The 26,321-nt window shown below is 46.3% G+C and overlaps 1 protein-coding gene across 1 annotated transcript in view; it reads right to left on the reverse strand.

Annotated features, from left to right (window-relative positions):
- Window positions 1–1,752: 1,752 nt before the first annotated feature.
- crocc2 (ciliary rootlet coiled-coil, rootletin family member 2) overlaps window positions 1,753–26,321 on the reverse strand; it is a 28,541-nt gene continuing 3,972 nt past the window's right edge. The window contains exons 4-36 of the mRNA XM_068743098.1: window positions 20,719–20,886; window positions 20,537–20,620; window positions 19,816–19,919; window positions 18,731–18,875; window positions 18,195–18,301; window positions 17,440–17,646; window positions 16,979–17,075; window positions 16,717–16,806; window positions 16,516–16,632; window positions 16,003–16,202; window positions 15,496–15,678; window positions 14,947–15,091; window positions 14,713–14,859; window positions 14,414–14,644; window positions 12,101–12,294; window positions 11,499–11,626; window positions 11,072–11,241; window positions 10,788–10,967; window positions 10,450–10,584; window positions 10,226–10,369; window positions 7,916–8,154; window positions 7,658–7,817; window positions 7,377–7,544; window positions 6,452–6,830; window positions 6,239–6,360; window positions 5,947–6,067; window positions 5,684–5,847; window positions 5,171–5,599; window positions 4,453–4,602; window positions 4,193–4,372; window positions 2,703–2,834; window positions 2,009–2,188; window positions 1,753–1,915 (exon numbers count right to left, since the gene is read on the reverse strand). Of these exons, the coding sequence (XP_068599199.1) occupies window positions 1,832–1,915; window positions 2,009–2,188; window positions 2,703–2,834; window positions 4,193–4,372; window positions 4,453–4,602; window positions 5,171–5,599; window positions 5,684–5,847; window positions 5,947–6,067; window positions 6,239–6,360; window positions 6,452–6,830; window positions 7,377–7,544; window positions 7,658–7,817; window positions 7,916–8,154; window positions 10,226–10,369; window positions 10,450–10,584; window positions 10,788–10,967; window positions 11,072–11,241; window positions 11,499–11,626; window positions 12,101–12,294; window positions 14,414–14,644; window positions 14,713–14,859; window positions 14,947–15,091; window positions 15,496–15,678; window positions 16,003–16,202; window positions 16,516–16,632; window positions 16,717–16,806; window positions 16,979–17,075; window positions 17,440–17,646; window positions 18,195–18,301; window positions 18,731–18,875; window positions 19,816–19,919; window positions 20,537–20,620; window positions 20,719–20,886 (5,484 nt within the window). The 3' untranslated portion in view covers window positions 1,753–1,831. The remainder of the gene's footprint in view (window positions 1,916–2,008; window positions 2,189–2,702; window positions 2,835–4,192; window positions 4,373–4,452; window positions 4,603–5,170; window positions 5,600–5,683; window positions 5,848–5,946; window positions 6,068–6,238; window positions 6,361–6,451; window positions 6,831–7,376; window positions 7,545–7,657; window positions 7,818–7,915; window positions 8,155–10,225; window positions 10,370–10,449; window positions 10,585–10,787; window positions 10,968–11,071; window positions 11,242–11,498; window positions 11,627–12,100; window positions 12,295–14,413; window positions 14,645–14,712; window positions 14,860–14,946; window positions 15,092–15,495; window positions 15,679–16,002; window positions 16,203–16,515; window positions 16,633–16,716; window positions 16,807–16,978; window positions 17,076–17,439; window positions 17,647–18,194; window positions 18,302–18,730; window positions 18,876–19,815; window positions 19,920–20,536; window positions 20,621–20,718; window positions 20,887–26,321) is intronic.

Below are 26,321 nucleotides of genomic sequence, written 5' to 3' on the forward strand. Positions count from 1 at the left end.
GGCCTCAGCCACCCAGGGATGGAGCTGACAGCAGGCACCGCGCTGGGGAGGGAGGAGCGCACACACCTGAGGCAACAAGAGCAGAGCAGAGCAGGACAGGAGCGCACGTTCCTCCTCTCAGCCACAACCGAGTCTGAATCCTCCCCTCTCTGACTCTGCCTGTTTCTCTCCTCACTTGTCCTTCAGTAGTGAACTGGGCTTCTTGTGTGAGACAGGGGAATACTGTAGATTCCTTGCATTCTGCCTGCAGCAGGGTACTGCATGAGCTACACTCCGTCTCACTGAAATGAAACGAGGAAAGGAATGAACGAGGGGGAGAAGCGTGATTCAGCTGAGATGTTTGTTTTTTTTTTCTTTTAAACAATCCAGCGATTTGGTCCCTGATGGTCAGCTTAGAAATATCCTCAATAAAAGCTCTATACTGCCTGCCAAAGGACTTCTTTCAGTTTTGGCCCCACCTCCCCCACAGGGATTCACTACCTTGCATAATTAGCTCCATCCCTCCAATAGCTGCAAAGAGGCTGGTAACTGGATAAGCACTGGGCGGATCTATGATAATCAAAAGGCTGCTTTAAAGAAACTCTGACATGATTTTCAGTGAAACTCCCACTGTGTTCAGTAAGCATGGCTTGCACCGCTGCACAGTGAGAACACATGAATGTGCATTGCTATGACAATGAAACGCAACTGAAATGAAAGAATGACAGAAAAAGAGTTCCTGACTTTTGAAACTTTCCACAAATCAAATGACTATTTTGCTGGAATCAATCACTTAGAGAAGACGGCGTTTGAGGTTTCTAATCAGCAAATGGAAGAGAACATAGGAGCTGATAGATTGCAAGGGAAACCTCTCAGGGACTGATGACACACACACACACACACACGCACAGACCTTGGAGTCAGCAATGATCTTGGAAAGAAAACAGTGAAGACAGCACTGGCAACACAGAGAGAGCGAAGGTCATTCTGTCACCCACAACACTAAATCCACCGAAGCTTCTAATGGTGTGAACCAAACACCGGAACGCACGAGCAGCGCCGTCCTTCACAAAGCTCCAACAGGACTTATTCCATAACAACGTTGTGTGAGCAGTAGCATAAACATCATGATCACATCGCAACCTGTTCTCTGATACACCCTGTTTATTAGGAATTACTAGTGATCGCGTGAAACACATCCCATAATGATTGTGTATATTTGATGTTCTTTTGTGTGCCTTAAGCCGTGGGCCTTCACAGAATTCCGTTCCATTAGCATCATGACAATAAAGAATCTAGAATCTTGAATCCCATAATAAAATAGTTACACAAGCAGTAGAAGTGACATGACCGGAAACACGAAGAAAACGCAGCACCAACAAGATCTGCAAACAGTTATTGTAAATACTTGGCAATTTGTTCTCATAATGGAACACAAACAAGTGATTATGGCGCATAAAATTGGTACGTGATCAATATAACAAATGAGTGGATCACAGAATAAAGCACCAACTGAGAAACCCTTTCATCAGATTGTTTCCTGAATAAATGACACAGCATAAACAGATGCCGAAACAGAGCCAGAGGAAATCCTTAAAACAATCTGGCACGTCCAGTCGGCTCATAAACAAACCACTCATTGTTTGTTGTTGTTGAGTTCTTCTGCAGATTAATGCAATCCGGTGTGCACATGTGCATGGGAGGGAGGCTGGGAGCAAACGCCTGAGGAGCGTGCGTGCGCGCGTTCCAAATGTGGACGTAGCTTGTAACATAACGTTGTTGGGCGGCAGCCAGAGGAGCCGGTGAATGAGGACGACAGGGCTGGCGACATACGTCACGGCAAGGCCTCTGCCTACATGCCAGGCTGCAGCATCCGACTGAAATAGGCCTGCCGTCTCCTTGTGTCCTGGTCGAGTTGCTCCCTCAGAGTCAGCAGCTATAAAGACAAAGAAGCAGAAAACAGCATCAGGAAAGCAGACAAACACAAAAGCAGACGCCAACCTGTCCCAAGAGACTGTGTTCTCGATACCTGCTCCTCCAGGCCTTTGACCCTCTGGCGATGGGCCTTCTCCCTGGTCTCCAGGGCCTGCTCCGCTTGGAGCTGGCTGCCTCTCAGGCGATCCGTTTCCAAATTCAGCTCCTGGTGATGGCGGGCTGTCACCTCCAGGAGGCGCTGTGCCTGAGAGCGCTCCAACTCTGAGATTTGGGCCTGAGCAGAGTTCACACGGGTTTATAGAAATGAAAATAGAGTATCAGGAAAATGAACGTAAAGCATGTTGTGTTGCAATGGGTGCTTGTGAACAGCAGCACAGGTCACAACCACCGGCTAATTGTATTCTTAGTTCACTGAAATGGAATCATATGTTAACAGCAGAGGATTGTCCTTCCACAAGAACGACTGACAAAGTCACTGCAGTTAAAATACAGCTTCAAAAGTGTTGACAAATAAACAGCCGTCTTCAGGCGCAGAAGAAAGTATCGACCCATCAGTCACTGAAGCTGACAGTGCCTTCGAGGAAGTCACAGAGGGTTCCAGAATCCTACAAGAAACATTTTAATAGTCTTAAATATTCAGTGATTTACAGGAACGTTTGTAAACCCGACCACGCGCTATCTTTCAGTTTCCTGCGTGGATGTGCTAAATATCGTCCTGGTATGTGATGTGAAGCTGCTTGCAGCGGGAACCCCGGCCCGTCTCTGGCGGTCCTCCAGCAGCATCTGACCTGCACAGCCTGCAGCTCCTCCTGCTTTTCAGCCAGCTGTTGCTCCAGGCTGTGGACTGTCTGCTCCAACTGCTCCTTCACTTTGGCAGCGCATTCCACCTCCTCCTCCCTCCTCAGCCTCGCCATCTCCACCTGACAAGACCAGGGTGACATAATGCGAACGACTTAACACGATTGTTCGGCGCTCATGTGCCTTCCTGTAATGCCTGGAGCAGAAGCCAAGCCTCTTGGTTCTCACAGTCCACCTACATGTTTCCATCCCGACTAGGTCACTTTGTGCAATGTGCGACAAAAGAGCGGAGTACGTGGAGAAAGGGAAGAACAAACGTCACTCAAAAGGCATACTATAACAAAATAAAAAAGCTATTATCTCGTTCTGCATGGATTAATAGAAGCGCCCATTTATTTGTCTTAACGCTTCGGTGACTGCACGTCTCGACTTGGTCCAGAAAGTGGCCGTGAGGCTTTTGACCAGCAATAAATATATATTGCTTCAGTCCTGGCTTCTATATGCACTTAGCATGCAGGAGTTTTAAATTTGAATCTAAAATCTTTTTAATTGCATTTTAAAGCCATCTGCGGTTTGGCTACATAAATATTCAGCAGCAGGCCTTTTCTGGTTTCCTTACCAAATACTTGTCTCTGTTCGAGGTGTGACATCATTGAACTGCTGCCCATCCACAGTAGCAGAGCAGCTGAATCAGCGCTACATTATCATCATTCTTTTCACAAGACTTCTTTCTCTCACCACATTTTGTTTTGATGATACATAAACGCTGCATCAACTTAGCTTCTGTTAATTCCACCACTTCATTGGCGGATTGTCAAATTACTGTCAGAGTCAATGATGACCTTTTCACTATGATTCATCATATTTTGTGTTAATCTGTGTGTATGTCTAACTGGGTTGGCCAGATCTTTGGCTTTGCCAGTCCTGTGTAAGAGCTAAAATTTGATTTCATGTGAACCAAACAATGTGACATTTACCAGGTATAAGCAGTAACTAAGCTTGTAGCAAGGCAGCAAGAACCCCGGACATCATCAGAGAGATCTCTCATCTGCAAAAAAAGCAGTACCGGTAGTAGGTTGTGCCATCAATGTTACAATACTTGAGAACTCAGCGATGTATTGATCCTTTTAGCCTTGTCAAACAGAATAACATTTTTAAACAAGCCGTTTATTGGGAAAGTGACAGGAACCCAACGTGAGGAAACTCATTGACATTTTACATCTACCCCTATTGTGGCAGGAACTTAATCTTTAAGTGAACTTTATTGTTACTGCTCTGATTGGTGTAGCAATAAATGCTGGTGTGTTTCATTTACATTATTATTTACCTAAATTTCCCTTTGGGAATTAATAATGTATTCTGAATCTGAAGTATTCCTGATGTTTACATTGAAATATTTGAGATGTGAGCGGATTCCGACATTTCAATCTAATACACACAGACCACCTGTTGAAACGTCTCCTGCAGTAGGTCAGCTCACCTTCTCCAGCGTCCTCCTCAGGGCTGATTTGTCTTTGCCTAGGCGTGCCAGCGTCCTCTCCACCTCGGCCCTCTCACTCTGCAGGTGTTTGACCTTATCACGGAGTTCCTCCTTCTCTTGCTGCAGCTGCCTGGAGCTCCCCTGGGCTTGCAGTTGAGCATCTTGCCTTTGCTTCAAGTTCTGAGACCACAGTTATTCTTTCACACATTTTAATGTCACAGCAGGCTTTACACATGAATTTGCACCCGAGTGTTGCTGACCTCCTTCAATGCCTTGTTATGTTTGTCCAGCTCGAGATCTTTGAGCTCCAAGTCTTCTTGGGCTCGTTGAAGGTTCTGGTTCTGCTCTGTTAGTTTGTGGTTCAGCCTCTTACTCTCTGAAAGGGCATCTCGTGTTTTATCCAGACGTTCCTACGGGCACATCAAAACATCATTTCCTACCGTCCATTGCATTTGGTCTCTTGTACAGCCCTTAACGTAAAACCTTTCAGCCAGGAGTTGGAATTTTCTCTCACTTTTTACTGCCAGGTTTTGAGCAAATCAAGAGATTTATACCAAAGCCGTTATGTTTTTGTTTGCTCGGAATCTTTAAAGTGCAGTCCCAACCTGAGACCGGAAAGCTCTCCTGAGAAGCTCTTGGAAAATTAATGAGGTTGCCTGAGCATTTTATTACCGAGTCTTTGAGGCACTTCAGGAAAACCACAGCAGCAAATGTAAACAAAATGTGCTCAGCATGGAGCGGAGAAGGTTACATAGCTGCTCTGTAAATGGAAGAGCAGCAAAGGCAGAACTGCTATTCATCTTATTTTGAAGTTTCAATCTAAGGTCCTTATGTTGAGCGAGTAGAAAAGCTGTGTAAGCTTTTCTTACGTGACAGAAGTGCATTATGTTACAGAAATGAGAGCACGTTTTCATCCAAGCTCGCTTCCATCTGGCACCACTGATCTGTCATCCTGTACTGATGGTGATGAGGTGATACCTGCAGCAGCCTCCGGTCCTGCTCTCTGGTGATCAGAGCCCTCTGCAGCTGACTGAGCTGCTCCTGCAGAGCCTCGCTGCTGCTCCGGTTGTTGGACAGTTTGTGGATCTGTTCTCTCAGCTGGACCTCGTGCTGCTCGGCTTGAGCCAGTGATGATGCCAGCCTCTCCTCATTGACCCTCAGTGCTGCACACCGGTCCTCGCTCTCCCCTAGCGTCCTCCTCAGCGCAGTCAGTCTTTCCTGCAGTGCCCCTGCCTCTGCGTCCAGCTCTGCCGCCCTGAGCTGGGCCCTCTGTAGCTCGCCTTCGAGGGTGCGCTGGGAGAGCTCCAGACGGTTTGCCCTGCTGTCTGCCGCCTCCACGGACTCCTTCAGCTTCCGCTGCTCTACATTTGCCCGAGACTCGAAGGCTTGCAGGCGCTCCAACTTATCCTTTAGAGGGATTGTCAGGGAAGTTATCACTGAATGTCCTGTATGTCGCTTTTGTAAACGCTTAGCTCTTTGCATTTTACATACTTGTAGTAGCCTGGACTCTGCCTCAGCAGCTTGCAGACTAGTCCTCAATTGAGCAAACGCCTCTTCCAGGCTTCTCTTATCCTTCTCTCTACGTTGTGATAGTTCTTCCTGCTGGGAAAGGGATGTACGCACCTCTTGCAATTTTTCTGCCATCTCTCTTTTTCCTGGAGGGATATAGTAATTATGCATTATGTGTAAATACAATGAATAACCGTTATCTAGGGTTGTAGGAGAAAGTCGTATTGATTGTAGGACAAACCTACCCTGCTCCGATTGCTTCAAGGACTTCTGTAGTTGCAGCAGCTGGGAAGCAGACTTCTCCTGGCTACTTTGGAGGTCTGTCACCTGCTGACTTAGACTAACTATCTCAGTCTTAGCTTCATCCTGAAGGAACAAAAAAAAAAGAAGACTTAAATATTAAAATGTAATAAATAAATTCAGTTTAAGATATTGACCTTAAAATGAATTTTAAGTTGGTTTGATCTGAATCAAACCAACGTTTGGATCCCACGCTTTCATGTCCTTGATTGAATGATTAATAATGTTCAAATATACCCTGTCTCTTTGTGCGTCTCTGAGTTCCTGCTGGAATTCGCGTAGAGCTGTGTACACTGAGTCCACATCCAGCTCTTCATCTTCACCGTGAGATGAAGAAAACACAGAGCCATCATTACCACCTGAGTGGAAACCACTCTCATTGATACATCGGCTGCTAGCAAAAAGCACCACATTTGAAAGTGGTTTACATTTGAAAGTGGACGACCATACCTTTTACCTGCAGGTGGTTTCTCCAGGCGGGAGAGGGAGACCGTCGACGGGACCTGGTTGTGCCTGAGAGCCGTGGATGGCTAGGGATAACGGTGCGGTGCAGAGCTCTACATAACCCCACCAGTTTACCCTCCTGCTCCCTATACTTGGCATTGACCAGGCCAAGCTGTTTTTCCAGGCCCTGGACTTTGCTTTCAGAGGAGCTGGCCTGCATAGTGAGCTGGACTCTGGCATCTTCTAGTGCCTCCCCCAGTTGGGTGGTGGTTTCTCTGTGCTTCAGGTCACACTGCTGCTGGTGAGACTCTCTCTGCTGCAGCAGTTCTCGGCTCCGATGATCCGCTGTCTCCAGTTCTACCACACGTCGCTGCAGGCCTCCAACCTGATTCACATGTTTCACACAGACTATATGAGCACATTCTGCTCGCTTTGGTTTACAGGATGAGGAACCAATTCCCTTATAAATAAATAATAATAATAATAATAAAGACAACAGGTTGAACATGATTCTAACTACAGCAGTAAAATTTGACAGTGCCGCAAAATAATTCCTGAAGAAACAAACCCTGGATGTTATCTAGTGTGCAATTGTGCAAAAACAGAGACACGTTTGCTGCGAAGGGTTAATGTGCTTGGGGATGAATTCAGTGATTTCTCAGAAAATGTGCATCATATAATGATACGAGGTAGAAAAAGTACAAGATCACAGCCAAGCCATAAAATAGAAACATATTTTATTGCAGTGTTTTTCTACTTCAGGGCTGAAAGGCTTGAAATGCAGAAAAGGTCCAACAAAGAAAGAGCAAACCTTTGACAAAAGAATGTTCCTTGTGTTGTGGTTGATGTTCTGTGTTCCTGTTAGTTTGGCTCAGGTATGTATGCAAAATTTGAATATTTGTGAACAGAATTATTCCCGGAGGCTTCGTACCTCATTCAGCGCCGCTTCTCTGCCTGCTTCACACTCCAGCACCTTCTGCTTGAGCGTGAAAGCCTCACAACGTGCCTCCTCCTCCTTCTGCTCCTCCTGACATATCCGGGCCTGCAGCTCATGCAGCTCCCGTTCCTGCCGTTCATTCTCACCTTCGAGGACTTTCACCTGCCCAGGTTAAAATAGCACACACACACACACACACACACACACACACACACACCAAGTGAAGCTATTTGAAAGAAATGACACAGAGAACAGTTCGCAAAAGAATCTTCTACCTGTCTGCGCAGCTCCTGCAGCTCTCTGCGCGCCTGCAGGCGAGACTTCTCCAACTCCCTCATACCGCGGCGCAGACCACTTGCCTCCTGGTGCATGGAGCTCTTGCATTCCTCTAAAATGCTCACTTTCTGCTCTTTCTCCTCCACAGATCGTCTCAGGCTAGTTTAATGATGAGTGAAGATTAAAAATAAAGCAAGATATAATGCCTGCTAACAAAATCAGTTAGGCTCTCAGCAGTTCCACGTGGGCAGCTGTACCTGCTGTTGTCACTTTCTGCCCCCTTGATGAAGGCCCTTAGCTCCAGGTTAGATGCTTGGATTGCCTCTTTCTCTCTGGTCTCATCACCCAAGAGCCTCCTCACATCCAAGGTTTCCTTTCGTTGCTTGTCGCGATCCTGTGCACACTCCTGCAGCCCTCTGTGAGCCTCAATTAGCCTCCTTTGTACTTTAATAAGTTCATCTTCTGCCTGCTGCAACTGTCGACGAAGGCCCTCTATCTATGGACACTCAAACGCATGATATGCCAATTAGAGTGAATTAGGAGGTGTTAATTCCTGCAAACATACTGTGTCCAAGAGAGAAGGTTTTTCTTCTTTATTTGGTGATATAAATTCCAAGTGACTATAAAATGACTTTACTGAAATGATAATAAGGGCATATAGAAGGAAAAAAAAAAAGCCTTCAGCTGCTTTTGAAACCTGCATGTTTTCAACAAAAAGGTCTTTATGCTTTCCAAAGTCATCTAAAATGTTACATTTGGGATATCAGAAGCTAAAACAGTATATTATCATCAAAATCAAACCGGAAGAATCCTTTCAGCATACCGAAGTCTATACATATGGTACATGTATACTGTATAAATGAATACTGGCGTTGGATCAGATCATGCATTACAGCCTCATTGTTTGAAAGCTAGACCTCAACATCTCCTAGTTAATGTGCACAATCTCAAGATACCGTATGACCCATATTCTATTTTACGGCAACATGTTGTGTGCAGAGAGCGGGAGGACAGAGCTTATCTGGGCATGGCTAAGAGCCATTTGGGCCAATAGCCAGGTGCTGTCTCTCCCCATCTCCTCACTAAGAGCATGCAGTATAAGAAAACCCGCCGAGAGCAACATGATAAACAGCAGCAGCGCCCCACCGCTGGAGGTGATGGGGGAGTAGGGGGAGAGGGAGGATGGAGGGGGGGGGGGGCAGGGTGAGGAGGAGTGTTATGTTCAGAGGCCACACAAGATGGTTCTTTCGCATAAAGTCTAATATGAGAAAACACAAGCCAATTATACTTATTTTATCTGATATTTTTGGGCGTGTGGGGGAGGGCTGGTGGGGGACAGACTGAGGGTAGCAGTGTTGTGTTTTGTGCATGGGAGAGGGGGACCCGGAGTCCCAGTGGAGCCAGCCTCTCACTGCTGCTCGGGAGAAAATAAACACTCCCCCACTGGCTTATTTTCACGAGGGGTTAACTCAAGCTTTGATTTCATACGATGGTACCAGGGACCGTATCCTCCCTCCTCTTTCCCCTGGCTTTCCCTCTTTCATGATCACTAGCTCTTTGTCGCGCACTCTCACTCCTGCTTCGTCATTGTCTGACATGGGATGATTTAAAATAATCAAACAAGGCAAAAGGCAGGGGGGTGGCGGCCAAACGTGACAGTATCGCTGACGTTTGACTTGATATATGGCGGGGAGAGCTGTCCAAACCTCAGAACTCTGCAGCTCTGGCTCCAAACACCCTCATTCACTATACTTTAAGAAGAATGAGGAGACAGAGGGAAGACGGGACGATCCTCTTTCTTGCATTTATTTATTGAAACCAAAATGTCCCACAAAGATAAACAAGCCGCTTCTCCGGGGAAAGCAGTATTTTAAATCAAGGCATGGTGAGGCCCTGCTGCAGCTCAGCAGCTAATTCTTAATGAGGTGTCCATAAGCTTGTTATTTCACTACAACACCCGGTGACCCCGAGCCTGGAATCCTGACCTCACGCAACCCCTGGAAATGAGATTTACAGCTTTCATCTCATTCTGCATGCCACTCGGCCAAAATTATAGTCTCTAATGGTACTTTTATGTTCACAGGAAGGTCAGCTGAATTAAATATTCTGACTTAAGAGGAAGAGGGGCGAGTCGGCGCCTTGAGAGAGAGAGGACACGATCGTCCGCTTGTTGAGCTTGGCCCTCCATGCTCTGCACCTGATGGCACTCAGATGCTGGCATCGCTCTGCGGCATTGGCCAAGGTCAACAGCGGCCTATGGTAAATGGCTATCCCTCACACTGGTACTAATTGGTGCAAGCCCCAGTGCACTCCAGAGGCATATCCGTGGTCTCCTTCCTAAGCCAAGCCAAACAAGCCTGTCATTTCCTATCCATTTCTGTGATCCTACTGTATAAACCACCTCTGGTGACATTGACCCTATATGATGATTTATTTGCATTTCCATATATGTGTCAAAATCTAACGGTCATAAAAGGTTAGTCCTGTGTGACTCATCATTGCAACTGCCGCCAAAGAGAAAGCATGTTTAAGCAAAACAGGGGGGGGGACGCTTTTAAAGGTCTCACCTCCATTTGAGAGTGTTCTCTGTGCTGGTTCAACTCTCTGACCTGCTCAGTAAGACTTTTCTTGGCATTCTCATGGGAGTTCAGAGACTCCTCAAGTTGAATCCTTACGTTTTGCAGCTCAGATTGAAGGATGGCCATTGTATTCTGGAACGCAGATTATACATTAAGAACCAACAAAGTGAAGAAAGTGTGTTAACAGCAAATTCGACGGTGCCATATTGTACCTTATCTTGTTCGTGCTTGCTCGATGCCTCCCTCTGCGTGTGTTCGACCTGCATGCCTGCTGTGGCCAGGTCCTGCTGCAGGGCTGCTAGCTTCTCTGCGAGGGCAACCTTCTCTGCCTCCTTCTGGGACAAAGCCTGCTCACAGAACACTGCAGTGTCACTTTCACTTGCCACAAGAAGTTTGGCCACAAATACTTGGACAAAGACCTGATATGGTGTTTAAACATTTGATTGACACACACAATGCCAACTATGAAGCTAGAACTTGCCACGTGGCTTGGATTCTTTACCTTGGGGGCTTTCATAAATGCTCCTGTATGAAACTCCACCTCGCTCACCTGCTGCTTTTCACTTTCAGCCTGCAGGAGACTTTGGTTGGAGGCTTGTTGCAGCCTGGCCAGCTCCTCTTGCACCTGCTGCAGCTCCTTCTGTTTGTGCACACGCAGCTCCTCACACTGTCTACGCAGCTGCTCCTCAGTCTGCTCCCACTGAGCTGTCAGCTTTGCACATTGCTGTTCCTGTCAACCAACAAACCCACACACGCTCCTGATGAGTTCAGAGATAGCCTAAGAATCTGAGTTGAATGCTTCAAGCCAAGACAGCTATGCAAGTCCTACGGTACCTTCTGCCGACATTCAGCTTCAAGCTGCTCCCTGTGAATTTGTTCTTTGTTTTTCAGGGACATCAGGGCATCCCTCTCAACCTGGGTGAGTTTGTTCTCCAACACGCTACACTCCTGTGCCCCTTGTGCAAACTGACGGTCGGCATCCACACGAATCCGAGCATTATCACCTGGACAGAAGTATCAGGTGTGCATCAATAGCCCGCTAGATCTGCAGGGGAACGTGCTAGTTTATCCAGTGCATGGGTGTTTGTGTGGAGCAGTGGGACCCCGGTCAGCTGAGCAAGCAGCTCCAGCGATCCTGTAGCCCAGCTGTTGCACAACTCACAGCTGAATTATGGATCTCTGGAGGGCTGTTGGAAAGGCTTCATGGCCAAGGGGCTTGGCACAGAGGACAGTGGGGTCTCTCAGGGAGGGGGCAACTCACGCGTCAAGGTCTTGTTAGCCAGGACCAGGCCGCGCCGCTCCGCCTCCATTCTGGTGCACTCGGCCTCTAGAGACGACGCAAGCTCCTGGCTCTCAAACAGAGCCGTCTCCAGGGACTCCTTCTCTGCTCTGGAACAGCAGTAAAGTGGTTTGGTTGATGAAAAAAAAGTCTTTGAACCCCTAGGTGTAGAGGCTCATAAAATCCAATGATCCATCATGAGCAAAGTTTCCAAATAAAACCATGTTACTTAAAGACTCTCGTTGCCTGTGACTGGCTGTGCTTAAAAAGTCAAAATGATCTTAAATACACATTGGTAGTCCAGTCCGACTTAAACAAATGTACACAGGAACAAACTGAGTTGTTTATGATGCTTTTGAGGAGGCCTTGTTGACACAGTTAACCCAACCATAGCCATAAGTCCACAGCCAATGCATGCTGAACCCTGAACTTAAACACCGAAGGCCGACGCTGTTTTACTGCAGCTTGTGCTGAATGAAACTGCAGAAAACAACCTGGGAAAAGCTGGGTTTTAAATCTGAAATTGACCTCGAAACATTTTAGTGGTCAGAAATACACGCAGGCATAGACAAACCGACTCAGACCTAAGTGCAAGCAGCTCCTGCGTGACAGCACAACCATTTCGGTCAGCGGAGTTTAGCCTGACATCCAGAGCAGCCTTGTCCTTGGCCAGCTCCTCCCTGTCATGAGTGGCTTTCTTTAGGGCTGTGGTCTGTCTCTCAAGCTCCCTCCTGCACGCACACAACTCCTCTGACAGTGTCTGCGTCTGTCGGCTGACCTGCAGATCAACACACACAAAGCTATACTATATTGCTGCAAGGAGACAAAAGCAAGCTCATCGTGGGGAATGCACATTTCATTAGCTGGCTTTGTCACAGCTAACGACGAGGATTATGAGGAGCAGAACGAAGTCCTTCATTAACGGGAATGCTATGGTTGGTAACATGTATCTGTCATATTGAAAAGCGCAGCCACATTCGCTGCATTAATATTGAACTCTACATTGTTCACTGTTATCAGGCATACATTCAACAAACTTTAATGATTCATGAGCGTATAGGAGGTGCACGGCCATGACAAATGCACTGCCTGAAGCAAAACCAAATGATTAGTGGGTTTTTTCCCAGTCACCACTTAAATCACCATGACACGCCACATGACCTCTAAGTAGCAAAACATTGAGCTGGAAACTTGAAGTTCCTGCTGCCGTTGATTAATTTTATTCAGCTTCATTAAACTCTAGCATCATATTAGTGCGTGTAAGTTATGAGAATCCTGAGATTCGCGTTTCATGAATGTTTTTCTCCTAAATTTAGACAATTTATATGATAAATGACACTTAAATCGAAACATTTCAGCACATGGCTTAAAACGGCTGAGTAAGATATTATCAGTACTGCAGATGCTGGTGGAATATCAAAGATTTGAATGGACAAAGATTGTTAGATGAGAAGACTGGCACCTTTCAACAGTCAACAGGAAATTAGCTTTGTTTAGTGTTGAGATTCACGGGAAAGGGAAATAGCCAGCCTAAGCTTGTTGAAAAAAGTACCTCAGTAACTAAAATCTCATAAATGAACACATTATATCTCATTTGTTTACTATGTATATTAATGAGCGTGTGAAAACAACATAATGTGGTTTTATTTTACATGCACAAACTGTTTCTTTCCCCTATGCAGGGACTTCCGGAAGTCTCTGCTCCTTCCTTGTCATCTTCAACTGGCTTAGCCAAGAAATATTTGCACCACATAAGCCTTCAGAAAACCACAGCCTACTTTTTTTTTTTTTTTTTAGAACTTAAGTCTCGCTGTTTCCCCAAATCGATCAGTCTTTTATGGCAAGCGTAAACTGGCTGGCTAGTGGCTTTGGCCTCACTTTTAGCGTACAGACATGAGAGAGAGATTGATCTTCTCATTTCAGAGAAACCCACTTAGCTGACGTCCCAAAATGTTAAATTGCTGCTTTATGGGTTATCCTCCTAGTTCGAATCAAACAAAGCAGTATCATGAAACTTAGAATTTTATTTTACCATAAACTGTAAAATCACAGAAGGTATCTGATGTACTGCGCCACACCATCACACAGTGCAGGTTTAACAAGGGCCTCAGCAGCTCCTCATATTTCACTGCAAAGGACAGTTTAAAAGGTGAAAGTTGTGGTAATTTGATTTTCAACCAAACTTTTATGGCCTCTCACAAGCTAAATATTAATGCGTGATATCTCTTCCCTTCTCCTTTGGTAAATATTACGGTGGATGAATTGCACAAATAGTATAGATGTGAGTGGTGTCCATTAAGAGGATGAAACACGAGCTTGGTGCTATGAAGGCCACCCCTGGGCTTGTTTTATACATGGCTGATTTATTTTTACTGATAAGCCATCCAAAATGTTTGGCTGGAATTTGTCAAATTGTTTAGATTGTTATGTTTTAGCTCGGATCAACACGGATATCCCAGTTTCACATTCAGAGCAGATAACCAAACAGAGGATTCCTCTCATTCTCTAGTCTAGGGGATGAATTAGGATGACCTGGATGTGCCGAGTGGAAGTAAGGGAATACTGTAGGTGTTAATTTATTGTGTCTTTCAATAACCCTCATTGGATATTGTCTGTCTATCTATTTGCCTCTTTCAGTTCACATTTGTTCACGAAGATCTCCTTGTTATCCCCAGTCCCTCATAAAGCACAGAACAGGCTCCACACTGCTCTGCATATCCCATTTGAAGGGAAAAAACCCCCCATGGCAGATGTGCCTGGTACCTAAAACACATTTTAATGTGACAACAAGCTAAAGAATCCTGCTGCAAGACATTAATAATGTGATGTGGTTCTCCCAGGTGGTGGGAGCTGTGAGACGGGGGGCTGAAATGTGTGACGGACTGGGGATCTCTGACCTGGGAGTGCTGAAGCGAGGCCTGAGCGTTCTCCTTCTGCAGGAGGCTCAGCTCTGCTTCCAGCTTCTGGCAGAGATCCTGCATGTGGCTCTGGGAACTCTCCAGGGCCTGTTTCTCTGCGAGGAGATTCATCATCTCCTGCTGCAGTCGTGCCGTCTCCTCCCTGGCTGCGGTCCGTTCTGCTTCAGTCTCCCGTCGACGTTCGATGAGCGCTGCCTTCTCACCTTCTTTCTGGAAGAGAGATAAAAGCATTTCATGCCGGCTTTCTTTGACTTTAATCAACCTTACATGCTCCTGACCTTCAGCAGAATACGATTTAGTTCCACTTTATCTTTGGCTAGGCCTTCGTTCAGGGCAGCCATTTTGGCCAGAGAATCTTTTTGGATTGCCTCTTGATTCTGCAGCTTGGTGAGGGCTAACTCATGGGCAGCATTCTGGGACTCCATCTGTGGAGTAAATAATCAATATCGGAAGGATTGAAATCTTCAGGGAGATTCTTATCACAGATTATGGTCCAAGACAAAGCAGCGGACCTTGCTGAGGGCCAGAACGAGGCTGGCCTTATCGTCCTCCAACACATCCTTCTGCAGGGTGACTTTGCTCAGAGCCTCCTTCGCCATCACGAGCTCCCTACGCAGATCCGAGTGCCTCTCTTCAAGCTCCTCCAGGGTCCTCTCACTGAAACACCGAATGACACTGTTTATTTGTCTCTCACACACACACAAGCAAAGACATTTTTATAAATACAATTCCGAAAACAGTAATCATCTGCATTTTGAAAGATGGAAAAATGCTGGTGCCAAAAGCAAGACCACTTAGGGAGTTAAATGTTATATATTGCATGACCTGCTCCGATTCTCAGCTAATTAAATCTTTTTCGAAGCAAAAGAGCCCCCCAAATCTTGCACGAGTGCAGTAATGCAACCTAAATAATTTACATTTTCCTACAAATGTCATCTGGGTACATAGCTGGACGGGGAATGGCATGTGCTACTGATCTAAGGGCTAAACAAATGGAGCTAGAGAACAATCATGGGTGACGGCGAGTGCGTTTCGTAACAGTCTCTTCGCTCATGCTGTACCCTCTTTGGGCCTCCGTGTGCTGCCGTGCCAGTTGCGTCTCCAGATCTTCCCTCTGTTGCCTCAGGAGATCTCGTTGTCTCTGGAGCTCCGGCGACAAGCGCCGCAGTGACTCCAGCTCGGCATGCTGGGAGTCCACCTCCTGCTGTAGGCCTGACATCATCTTCTCCAGGCCGCCCTTCTCACTGTGAGACATGCAGCCAGAGCGAGGAAGGGGGAAAGAAACAGAGTGTAAAGGTTAGACTCAGCAGGCACTAACATCATCATTATCAGAAAAGCTTCATCCTCCTCTTTAATGTTGCATAAATATTGTTTTTTGGGAAACTTTCCAGGCATTTGAATGTTCCGATAAGGAGAATAAAAATAATTAGCCATTACCGTTAAACCCAAACTCCAATTATCATCATCTTAACTGATGCATTTTTTTCAAAATACAACATTTAGTCCAAAAACCTTGACGCCAGAACACATTCACAAAGCGAAGGGGCGGCTGCAGGATCAGGAAGTACCTGGAGATGAGTTCCAGTGTACAGCGGTATCGGCTGCCGTCTCTGAGGCTTTCCTCTAAAGCTTTTTTAGCCTCCACACGCTCCCTCCTTACTTCCTGGATCTTCTGCTCCAGCTCTCGCCTTTGAGCGTCCCTCTCCCGCAGGTGATCGCGCAGCGTAGCCACTTGCTCCAGCGCAGCGTCCAGATGCCCATGCAGGTCCTAAAGTTTGCGCATGGATGTAGAGATTGTGGTGTGTTGGTTGAACATGTTTGGCTTCTGAATTCTTGATCTACTTGTGATCACTTGTGGGAGGTTAACGTCAGTGTGTAAATGACGTCATTTAACCAAGGACTGATTTCACATTTGCCTGTCTTTCAGATTCATGCAGGAGTTAAAGAATAATCTGCAAAAACAAAGGAGTAAATACGACTGTATATGTATGTATTTTTCATCCTCTCAGACTCGTTTCTGGAGCTGTACTTGGGCTCTAGAATGGAGAAAGAGCAGCAAAGAGCAGGAGCTAGAACTGGACCTGAGTTTGTTTCTGGTGCTCGTAGAGAGCGCTCTGCACAGCCAACAGGGTGTTGTTCTTCAGAGGAGACGAGGGGATGCTTTCAGGGCCACTGCTCTCACCCTCTCTACAGACAAACTAGAGGTGACAGATACGGTGAAGAGGCATGGAGAAAGAAAAAAATCATTAATGCATGATCCAGCTCGTTTGCTTTGATCTGACCTGGTGAACATGGAATGAAAATGTTTGGAACTCTTGGATCTCTGCATGGAGGACTTCCATCTCTGCTTTATCCTCTCTTCTCCTTGTCTCCTGTGCAGGAATCCATTAGGGTCAGATAAGCAGGACACAGAGCACACATAAGCCTGACGTTCCCCAGACAGATGAGGAAGTTGTGGCGTTTATCAAGCCTCAGCGCCAGACTACGCGCGATTTAACCTCCTCAACCATCGTCTATCTGCCACCTCCGAGTCATGATTCCCACCATCCTGTCCAGACTGATCTGCATGGCGTGGAGGCTGGAGTCCTTCTCACTGTTCTGGCTGCGGAGGTGCTTCACTGTGTCAGCCAGCTCCAGGGCCCTGCAGAAATCAGCATGGATGTAAATGGATAGAGAAAAATATCAGACACACATACGTAATCACTGAGGATACCATGTACTCTCCTGTGCTACCGAGTATTTACTCCTCCTCTGCTACACCATCAACACTATCGTGTTCTCTCCACTGAATCACAGGACTAACAAAAGGTCTATGAATAGATTAAAAGCCAGCTCAGGTCCAGAACACAAAGCCGCTGACATTCCTTCTCCTCCTCTGACGGGAGCGTGCAGGAGAAGGTACAAAAGACCCAATTCTTCTGTGTGATTCTGAAAATGCAGTTGCTTGATTTGCAGGATTTGAATGAGGAAAGCTTGTGTGAGGTTCAGGGATGAGATGACTTCACCTGGAGTTAAGTTCAACTTTCTCTGCATCCCAGCGACCCTGATGCTCCATGGTCTCCCTCAGCCTGTCCTTCAGCTGCTTCTCCAGTGCCGACATCTCAACACCGCTAGACGCGTTCTCCTGTGTTACGTTGGTCTCCAAGTTCATGCAGGCGACATGCAGCTGCTGGCTAGCTGCAACACTCTCGCCACGCATATCAGACAGAGTCCTGTTGGACCAAATCCTATTTCTCAGACTTTATTACAGTACATCAAGCACGACAAACTGTTTTTAGTTCGTACAGCAGCATGCGATTAATCCAACTAATTCACTGTCAGCTTGTATTTAGAATGGATGGCTGTCTGCAGTGGCAAAGCTCCGGGATCAGGGCCCGCTTTGAACTGCCTTCAGTTTAAGTTGCAGCCCGGCCTCCGACATGATGGCAGCTGACTATGAGCAGAGCGATCGCAAGTAAGGCAAATTACTGCTTGGAAGTGCACACAGTGGTCAAGCATGAGAGAAGCCGTGCCTTAAAGGGCTCAAGCTACGGCCCTGATGGATGAATTCAACAGTGAGATGAGACACCTTCAGCCATCTGCGGCCCCGCTGAGGAAACAATGAGAAGGAAGAATGGTGACCTCATTGACCTTCTCCCTCTTTGAACCTTTGCTGAGAGATGGATTGCGGTTGCATTTGTGAACGCGAGACACAAGAGAGGCTGGGGTTCTTGTGGAATCTTGAATAGCTGGAGGGATTCTGGCAGCGGGCCACGCTCACCTGTCAGTGAACGTCCTGAGCTGGGTGAAAGCGCTCCGCAGGGAAGCAGCCTGGCGCCACAGCGCTCTGACACGAGCCTGTTCACGACTCAGCCGGGAGGCACTCGTCTGCAGAGAGAAGCAGGCAACAAGGGCAGGGTGGGCGACCGCTTACAGGAAATGATGCCACCTCTCATTTTATTGTGATCCCAAACAAATGCAACGCCGGAACGCCTGGACACTGGCACGCATACAAATAATTGGATTTCCTCAAATCAACAAACGTAATCCATTTGCAGCACGAAGGCCAGAATGCTTGCACAAACGTTTTCTCCCCCCCTCTGCAACTGGAATGTTTTCACAGGAAACAACAACTCAACAATCATAGCAATGAAACGAACGGGGACCGAGTGTGAATTTACAAGACGGGCTATGAATGGGATTCCTACCCCATGTGAACTCGGCAGGAGTTTAATTGCACAATCGCTGTGCAGGGAGGGATAAACTCTCCCCGCTTCTCTTCTCACCCAGGCAGTTCATTTTTGTGGCTTTTCTCACCTCTTGCTCTGTGCGCAAGCGAGTGTCACACAACTCGGCATCTTCCCGAGCCTTCCGCAGGCTCTCCGTCAGCCCGCGGCTGACCGCGCCCGCCTGCTCCAGTTGTTCCCGCAGCATGGAGTTGACTCGGCTGAGGCTGGCACACCTGGAAGGAGCGAGACGCTGACAGACCTTCTGGCACTTCACGCGTGATAAACAACTGTCATGGCATCCTCCTGTAACCTCTCCACAGCACCCAAACGCTGTCAGTCTCACAGCTGGCATGTCAGCAGCCCGTAGATCCACCTTTTGCCAGCCACATTTACAGAACGAGCATTTGTGACAGTTTCAAAACATCTGCGTCAACTGAGATTTTAATTTCAATCAAATTTGCTTGTATGGTCACTGACAAAAATGTTTGCATCATTTGGACACTAAACACATAGCCTGTTACAGGAAAGCATGCTTCATTGCAAATGTTTGGTTATCTGTCTGAGAGGAGGCCAAAAAAACGTTGTTTACACGCATGGGATGATGTCATGCTTTAAAGGGCATTGTGAAAAGGGTTCCAATAATATAAGTAAAAACATATAAGTCATGGTTATGGACTTAATCTCTGCATTACATTCGCATTAAAAAGTGATTGAGTGCATTTCAAATAAAGTTCCATAACTGAATAAATCACAGGGCATTAAAACCTGGCTTCAGCCCCAGAGGTTGGCCCGTACTTAACGTGGAGCATCGTTAAAATGCTTTAGGAAAAGAGGGCCAACCTAGTGCCACTAATTTTCTGTGACAAATTGGATGCCGAGATTATCTGCCAGGGGGCAGGTTCTGCCTTCCCTCTGCAGCACCAGCAGGAAAAAAAACAAAGGAAAAACAAAAACCTACTGCAGCAAAGCTCAAGGAACTGCTGGGAATATCCATTCATTTCACAGACATATTTCAGCTCGCTTTCTGCGCCTCTAAAAGGATTATTCATAAATTTACTGCTCAAGTCTGAGTCCAGTTGTGACGCCCCGCTGCTGTCTGATTTCTACAGATTCCAAACGTCTTCTAACACCAGTGGATTCAGATGAGCATGTTTCCCTCGGCCTATCGTTCACCTCTTCTTCTCTTCCTCCAGCACAGCAGACTTCTTCTGGATGGCCATGTTGAGATCCTGCTCGTTTCGCTGCTGACGCTGCGCTGAGTCCATCTGGGCCTGCAGCTGCACACACACACACACACACACACACTACCACTACTACTGCCATTCTGATAACCATTCACTATATGCGAGCAGGAGGAAATACAGCAAGATAATTAGAGCATAAATATGCTACTCCAAACGCGTTGTCGAGGCCACTCGGCCAAGAATAATATTTGGAGGAATTAAATAAAGGCACAGATCATATTCATGACATGTAAGATGTTTCAGTTCTGCAGAAACCTTTTACCGTTCGTTAAAATGCCTTTCATTGCTTGCATAAACAATCAGAAACAAACAAAGGAGCACAACGGAGCTCTATGTTGCAATACAATTGTTATTTGGCGATATAATGGTTTATAGTTCTAAAGCCTAAATTGATTTTAATAAGTTAAACAAAAACACATGTGTCTATGTGACTTTTTTAAATAAATATTTAACTATTTCTATTGACAGTAATTACGATCAGGATTCATTTTAATCCCCTGTTATTAGCACTACACCTCTATTTAAAAAGCCTGATGCTGGAGACGTGGGGAGAGTTTAACGGTAGCCGGTAACGTCAGCTGACGGCCTCGACAGGAGACCCTGACAGAGTCCAGACTGAACTCTGATCCTTCAGGGTGACCCCATCTTACCAACAGTCGCATCTTCTCAGACTCTGAAGTCTTCCCCAGAACCTGCTCTTCCAGTTCCCCACATCTCTTCTTGTACTGAAGAACCTTATGCAAAACGAGAGTTAACATTGAAAGCACATTTAACCTTTAGAAATGTATTTATGTATCTTTACAGTTCGTGAGTAGTGAGGTCCATCTGGCACCTTGGTCTGAAGCTTCTGAACGAGTCGGACCTGTCGCTGCTGGGCCTCCTGGTACACCTGCAGCTTTTGCCTATAAGCTTTCTCCTTGCTGTGGGAATGCAGGGGTCCCAGTGATGCGCTGTCCTGGTCCGAGTCCACTGCTGAGGGCAGCGGCAGCATCTGATCGAGCTGATGGAACGGCGAGAGGTGAGCTTTTTAAGTTTGGAAATTAGGTTATTGCATATTCCAATCAAAAGTCTCTCTCTCTCTAATATACAGTAGACCTAAATATTATGGATTATCCCTTTGGGATTAATAAAGTATTCTGATTCGGATATATATATAAAGCTCCCTGTGTTCGGCTGACTTTACATTACATAGATGCACTTCTGAAAAAATAAAGTTATGGCATGATGGCTTTCTTTGTATTTCCTCGCCTGCATATTCATGCCAAAACAAGGCCTCTTGAGCAGTAATTAGTGGATCACATCATTCCATAATACCAATACTGATGAGATAGTTCCATGATGACAAACCATTGATTGACTCGACCAATCGAGAGGCTCATTCAGCATTAAAGTGTGTCTCGACTGGAGGACTATTTCATTTTCCAGCACAATATGTGTTCGCGTACTGGAGTCCATTCCTGATGGCTGTATATGTCCAAGCCATCTAAGAACAAGTACATGCGTGTACTGATCTCGTACAATCATATCCTCCCTAGTATCTGAAACCCAAAATGTCCTGTAACCTCTCAACCTCACACAACCTAAACTCCCACTGCACCGCCCACTCTCCATGCTGGTGCCAGACACCCTGTCCTCACTAATACAAACCACATGGCCCCAGAGCACTGCATCATGCTGCGTGCCTTCAACTGCCCTTGCAGACTCCTCATTTAAAAAGAGCGTAGGAGAGCGAGAGTGAGGGAGCCCCCTCAATGCAACCACTTCAAACCGCCATCCAAGCCCTTCAAATCAACTCTGCGACCCGCTCCTTCCCTCCCACATCTCTCCTCTGTACCTCATCTCTTCTCTGGGTGCTTAATCTCTCCAGCAGGGCCCAAAAGAGCCGAGACAATAGTCTCCCTGTTCAACACTGAACCCGGCCGCTTTGCCACCATTATTAACACATTTGCTCTTTGCAGAATTTTACACTACAAACGTCTCTAACCGTCATCACAGTCTTGGCTCTGTGCTGTTGCACAAAAGCGTATTTTACTGCCCGTTGTTGAGGTGACAACTTCAGGGACTGAGAAGGGAACAACAACATGGGAGGAGTGTTTAAAACACACAAAGCTGCAGCAGCTGTGTTTAAAGCGACTGCTGGAAACAGCTGTGTGTGAAGCATTAGTGATTATGCATCTTTTCAAGTATGTTGGCATGGCCAGAGCAATAACACCGACTTACTAACTAGCATGCGCTTTATAAATAAACCCTGAATACATGGCCACAGCACATAAGGTTAATTACAGCACAATCCCCATCTGGAGCCTTATTGAGGGCTAAGATGCTGCCGCAGCTTGAAGGAACAGCTCAGACCATAATGCAGTGCTCCAGTGTACGTCATAAACTACACCAAGCGATGGTCCCCGACTGTAAACCCACCCCTATTACCTTTAGTCAACTAGCAAGCAAGTGGATGAGGTAACAACAGAGGATTCAGAAAAAGGCTCTACTTCGGGTGAGTTCTTGTTTCGTGTGCATCACCTCCATGCATGAAGATGCGCATGTGCATGCAGGCTCAGCTCTCCCAACGGCTTATCAGCAAATTTCCCCACAATAACTCAGAGAACACCAACAAAGGCAACCCAGTAATCCCCGAGCTCGTCAACAATTGATGGAACTGGTGACTCAGGGCAACTTTATTTGTGTACTGAAACAAATGTGCATTAGCCTCCACAAATAGTGTGACATAGATTGTCGTGTGCATATGTCACATTCACCAGCAGCTGTAGCCCCCGCCCCCCCTCCTCCGTGCACTCAGTGACCAGGTGAACTTGACCTGGGTGAGGAGGGTTGCTTACCCATACGTGCATCGCTGCTGTGTGTGGGCTTTCTGCCAGTGCCTGGCTCCTGAGCCACACTATGGTGGGGATGCTTTTTTTTATTTTTTATTGTTTCTCTCCAGTCAGCTGTAAAACGGGAGGCCACGGGCTGCTCTGGATTATCCATGCTCCGTGCAAGAAGCTCCCGAGAGAGCATCACAAACGGCCTCTCACTAAGCTCACCGACACCGCCGTTCACCTCCCTGCTCAGCTGGCGTGATTCAACCTCGGCGCCCTCGTGAGTTTGAGCTCGCCGTTCTTCACAACACACCCATCCCACCCATTGATGAATGTAAAGAGACAAAAGAGAGAGAGGAGAGTAATCCAGTCTACATCTGCCCCAGCTCAGGGGCTTACAGGGTTTACTGGGGGCCCTGAAGTGTGCTCGGTGAATACGTTTCTATTTACGATCCGTCTCAGTGTACAATCACCGTGGAGCAGCAACCAGGGCCCCGAAAGCTGGCAAAAACTAATCCCAATGCAGCCTGACTCTTTCAGGTCACCTGCTGCCATTTTTTCCAAATAAAGCTCAAGATGTAATTCATAAAAAAAAAAAGGATTATCTCATAGTGGGTTTTATACTTCCATATGGTTGCTATGGTAACTTTCCTTTTTTATTATTATTATTCCCAAGTATCAATTTCTTGAGCCATGCTTATGTTTCCAAAGTGAAAGACTTTTCAGCCCTTTAAAATGTGCTTTGAATTAGTTTTTTATATTTCTTGATATTTATGATTTGTGCCACTCCTTGTATTGTCTCTTTTGATAAATACTTCAAAAACAACATAAAGGGATAATCTTGCTTTGAATCATCTGCCAGCGAGAGAATCATTTTCAAGGCCCTTGTGAAAGGCTTTGGTGTTTGGGCCAAAATGTGCTGCCTTGCTCATGTGGTCGATCAAAATCAAATCCATTTCAGTTAGCGAGTGACGAGTGCAATATTCTCCCACGCTGATCTAAACATTCGGACAGCTAGTAACTCAGAAAGTTTAACCGATGTCTCAGCTGTCCGGTGGATCTGCGTCTGTTCACCTGGACAGAGACGTGTTCCACTGAGACTCGTCTTCCTATCAGGATCCTCAGACGATCCGCGTCTGTTCACCTGGACAAAGACGTGTTCCACTGAGACTCGTCTTCCTATCAGTATCCTCAGACGATCCGCGCCTGTTCACCTGGACAGAGACGTGTTCCACCGAGACTCGTCTTCCTGTCAGGATCCTCAGACGATCCGCGTCTGTTCACCTGGACAGAGACGTGTTCCACCGAGACTCGTCTTCCTATCAGGATCCTCAGACGATCCGCGCCTGTTCACCTGGACAGAGACGCGTTCCACTGAGACTCGTCTTCCTATCAGTATCCTCAGACGACCCGCGCCTGTTCACCTGGACAGAGACGTGTTCCACTGAGACTCGTCTTTCTATCAGGATCCTCAGACGAGGCCCCGAGCGCAGCGTCCAGCCGGTATGTGAAGGGTTACAGCTGCAGAGGCTTAATAAAGGGAATTCATGGAGTGAGCACTATCTGTCAGATTCCTAAACACAGCTGGAGCGGATGTCCATCGCCCCCCCAAGCTGCCCAACAAACTTACTATCCTACTTCAACAACATACCCCCCCCCCCTTTACCCCCTGAGTGCTGACTATGTGAAAGAGCCCCAGCTGATTGCGAAAGCTGTTTGTGTATCATCACTGTCAGTAATTACACAATGTGGAACAACAAACAGGGAGAGTGGAGAGGGGGGAGGGGGGGCTGCTGTGAGTGTGTTACCATGGAGTGAACTGGCTGTGGGGACAGCTGCTGCGATGGCACATGAGTTATTTGTGAAACTACAGCTGGACTAATAATCTAATAATACATCCTCTGTGCTTACAAGCTTAACGCCATGCCCCCCCCCCCCCCCAGCAAGGACAATGTACAAAACCCACACACACTTATATATGCACCCACTCAGTCAGAGGAAGACATCACGTCTGACAAGGCAGTCCTTACATGTGAAAAAGAGCTGAAAGGGAGCTTAAAGCCTGACTTTAAAGTCGGGTAACATGAGCAGCGTGACGTCAGATGTGGAAAGGCCTTAATGGAATATTTACATCAAGAAGTTCAGCGCTGATATGGAACTTGAAGCATGTTTTCTCTGGGGAAGGCAATTAATTTTATTCCGAAATGATAGTGGTAGTTTTTTTTTTTGGCAGGGCTCCATATAAGCTTGCAGCCTGAAGGAATGGGTTTCTGCCAGCAGGAAAAACAAACTAGAAACAGAGGATGGTAGGGGGGGGTGAAAGGGGACGGTAACACAATCCCTAAAACAGACTTTATCTGCTCCGACTGGGTTTGCCGTGGTTCTCGTGACGGGATCCAGGGGAATTCAAGATTTCAGAGGGCACGGGCAAACGGCAGTTGGTGTCAGAAATCATTCAGCGAGAGTTTATCTTCATCCAACCGAGCGCCGCGCCGCCGTACCCTGCAGCCACTCGTTAAGTGTTCAGGCGATAGGACATGGATTGTGTATGTTGGAGAAAATGCACACTGGCTGGGCTCCAGAAGCAACACGGAGGCTTCAGAATTCACTCTGACAATGTTCTCCATCCTCCTGAGGTCAACCAGGTCAAGCTTTCTCCTGGGCCAGGTGTCATTTGTGGGTCACCAGAGATCAGATCCAGTTGGGACTTCACCAGTGTCATGCTATTGCTCCGCTATCAGGTCAAGGACACTAAAACAAGTTGGGAACTATAGACTATACAGATTCTCCTTCATTAACCGGCCTGCATCACATTTCGTTCCATTTTCCCAGAATGCAGCTTGAACCGTTGTTTCAAACTGGGAATAAAACACTTCACTTAACAGGTCATGTGAGGTTGTAAAGAATAAAAAGTATGCAACACAATTCTATGCTGCAACATGGAAGTACACCGTCCATAAAAAGAAACATCAAGCAATGCATTTGATTTTGGTGTTTGCACACCGACGGTTGTGAACAGACGCTCTAAATCCAAGACTCTGCAGTGAGCAACGCAAATATTTGCAGCACAGAAAAGTTCATGTCTGTTAATCTAATAAGAGAAACCAGTGTTTATGAGTTTATACTTTGGGTTTAATAATACTTTATACTTTAATGCTTCATGATCGTCATTTATTGTTGCTGAAGAAATCCTCTCTTTTTGGAGATGGATTTTTGAAACAGTGCATTCAGCAAATTCTTTTTTCTGAAATATTTTAGCTTTCAAAGCATATAATTCATTACAAAAGCTTTTCTAAAAGCAAAAATGATAGAAGGCAAAAGCAAATACGTGACACAAAGAGAAGATATATTAATAAAGCGTATTGACAGGGCAGGACAATTTATGTGTAAATAAATGTGGCCCTGGTTGAATTTAAATCTGACGCCCTGGTTTATAAGAATATAAGAGTAGGAAATAATGTATGATAAACACAAAGCTTCCACCAACTAGGTTAGATTAGCAGGAATCAGAGCAACGTCAAAAAAGAGATCAATCAGCTCAACCTCTGAAGCTTTAGAATGAGCCAATCAATTTTCTACTTAGAGGTATTGACTATTGTCCCTAAATATTTGGAAATAT

Source organism: Brachionichthys hirsutus, chromosome 9 (genome assembly GCF_040956055.1).
Source record: "Brachionichthys hirsutus isolate HB-005 chromosome 9, CSIRO-AGI_Bhir_v1, whole genome shotgun sequence".
Taxonomy (NCBI): domain Eukaryota; kingdom Metazoa; phylum Chordata; class Actinopteri; order Lophiiformes; family Brachionichthyidae; genus Brachionichthys; species Brachionichthys hirsutus.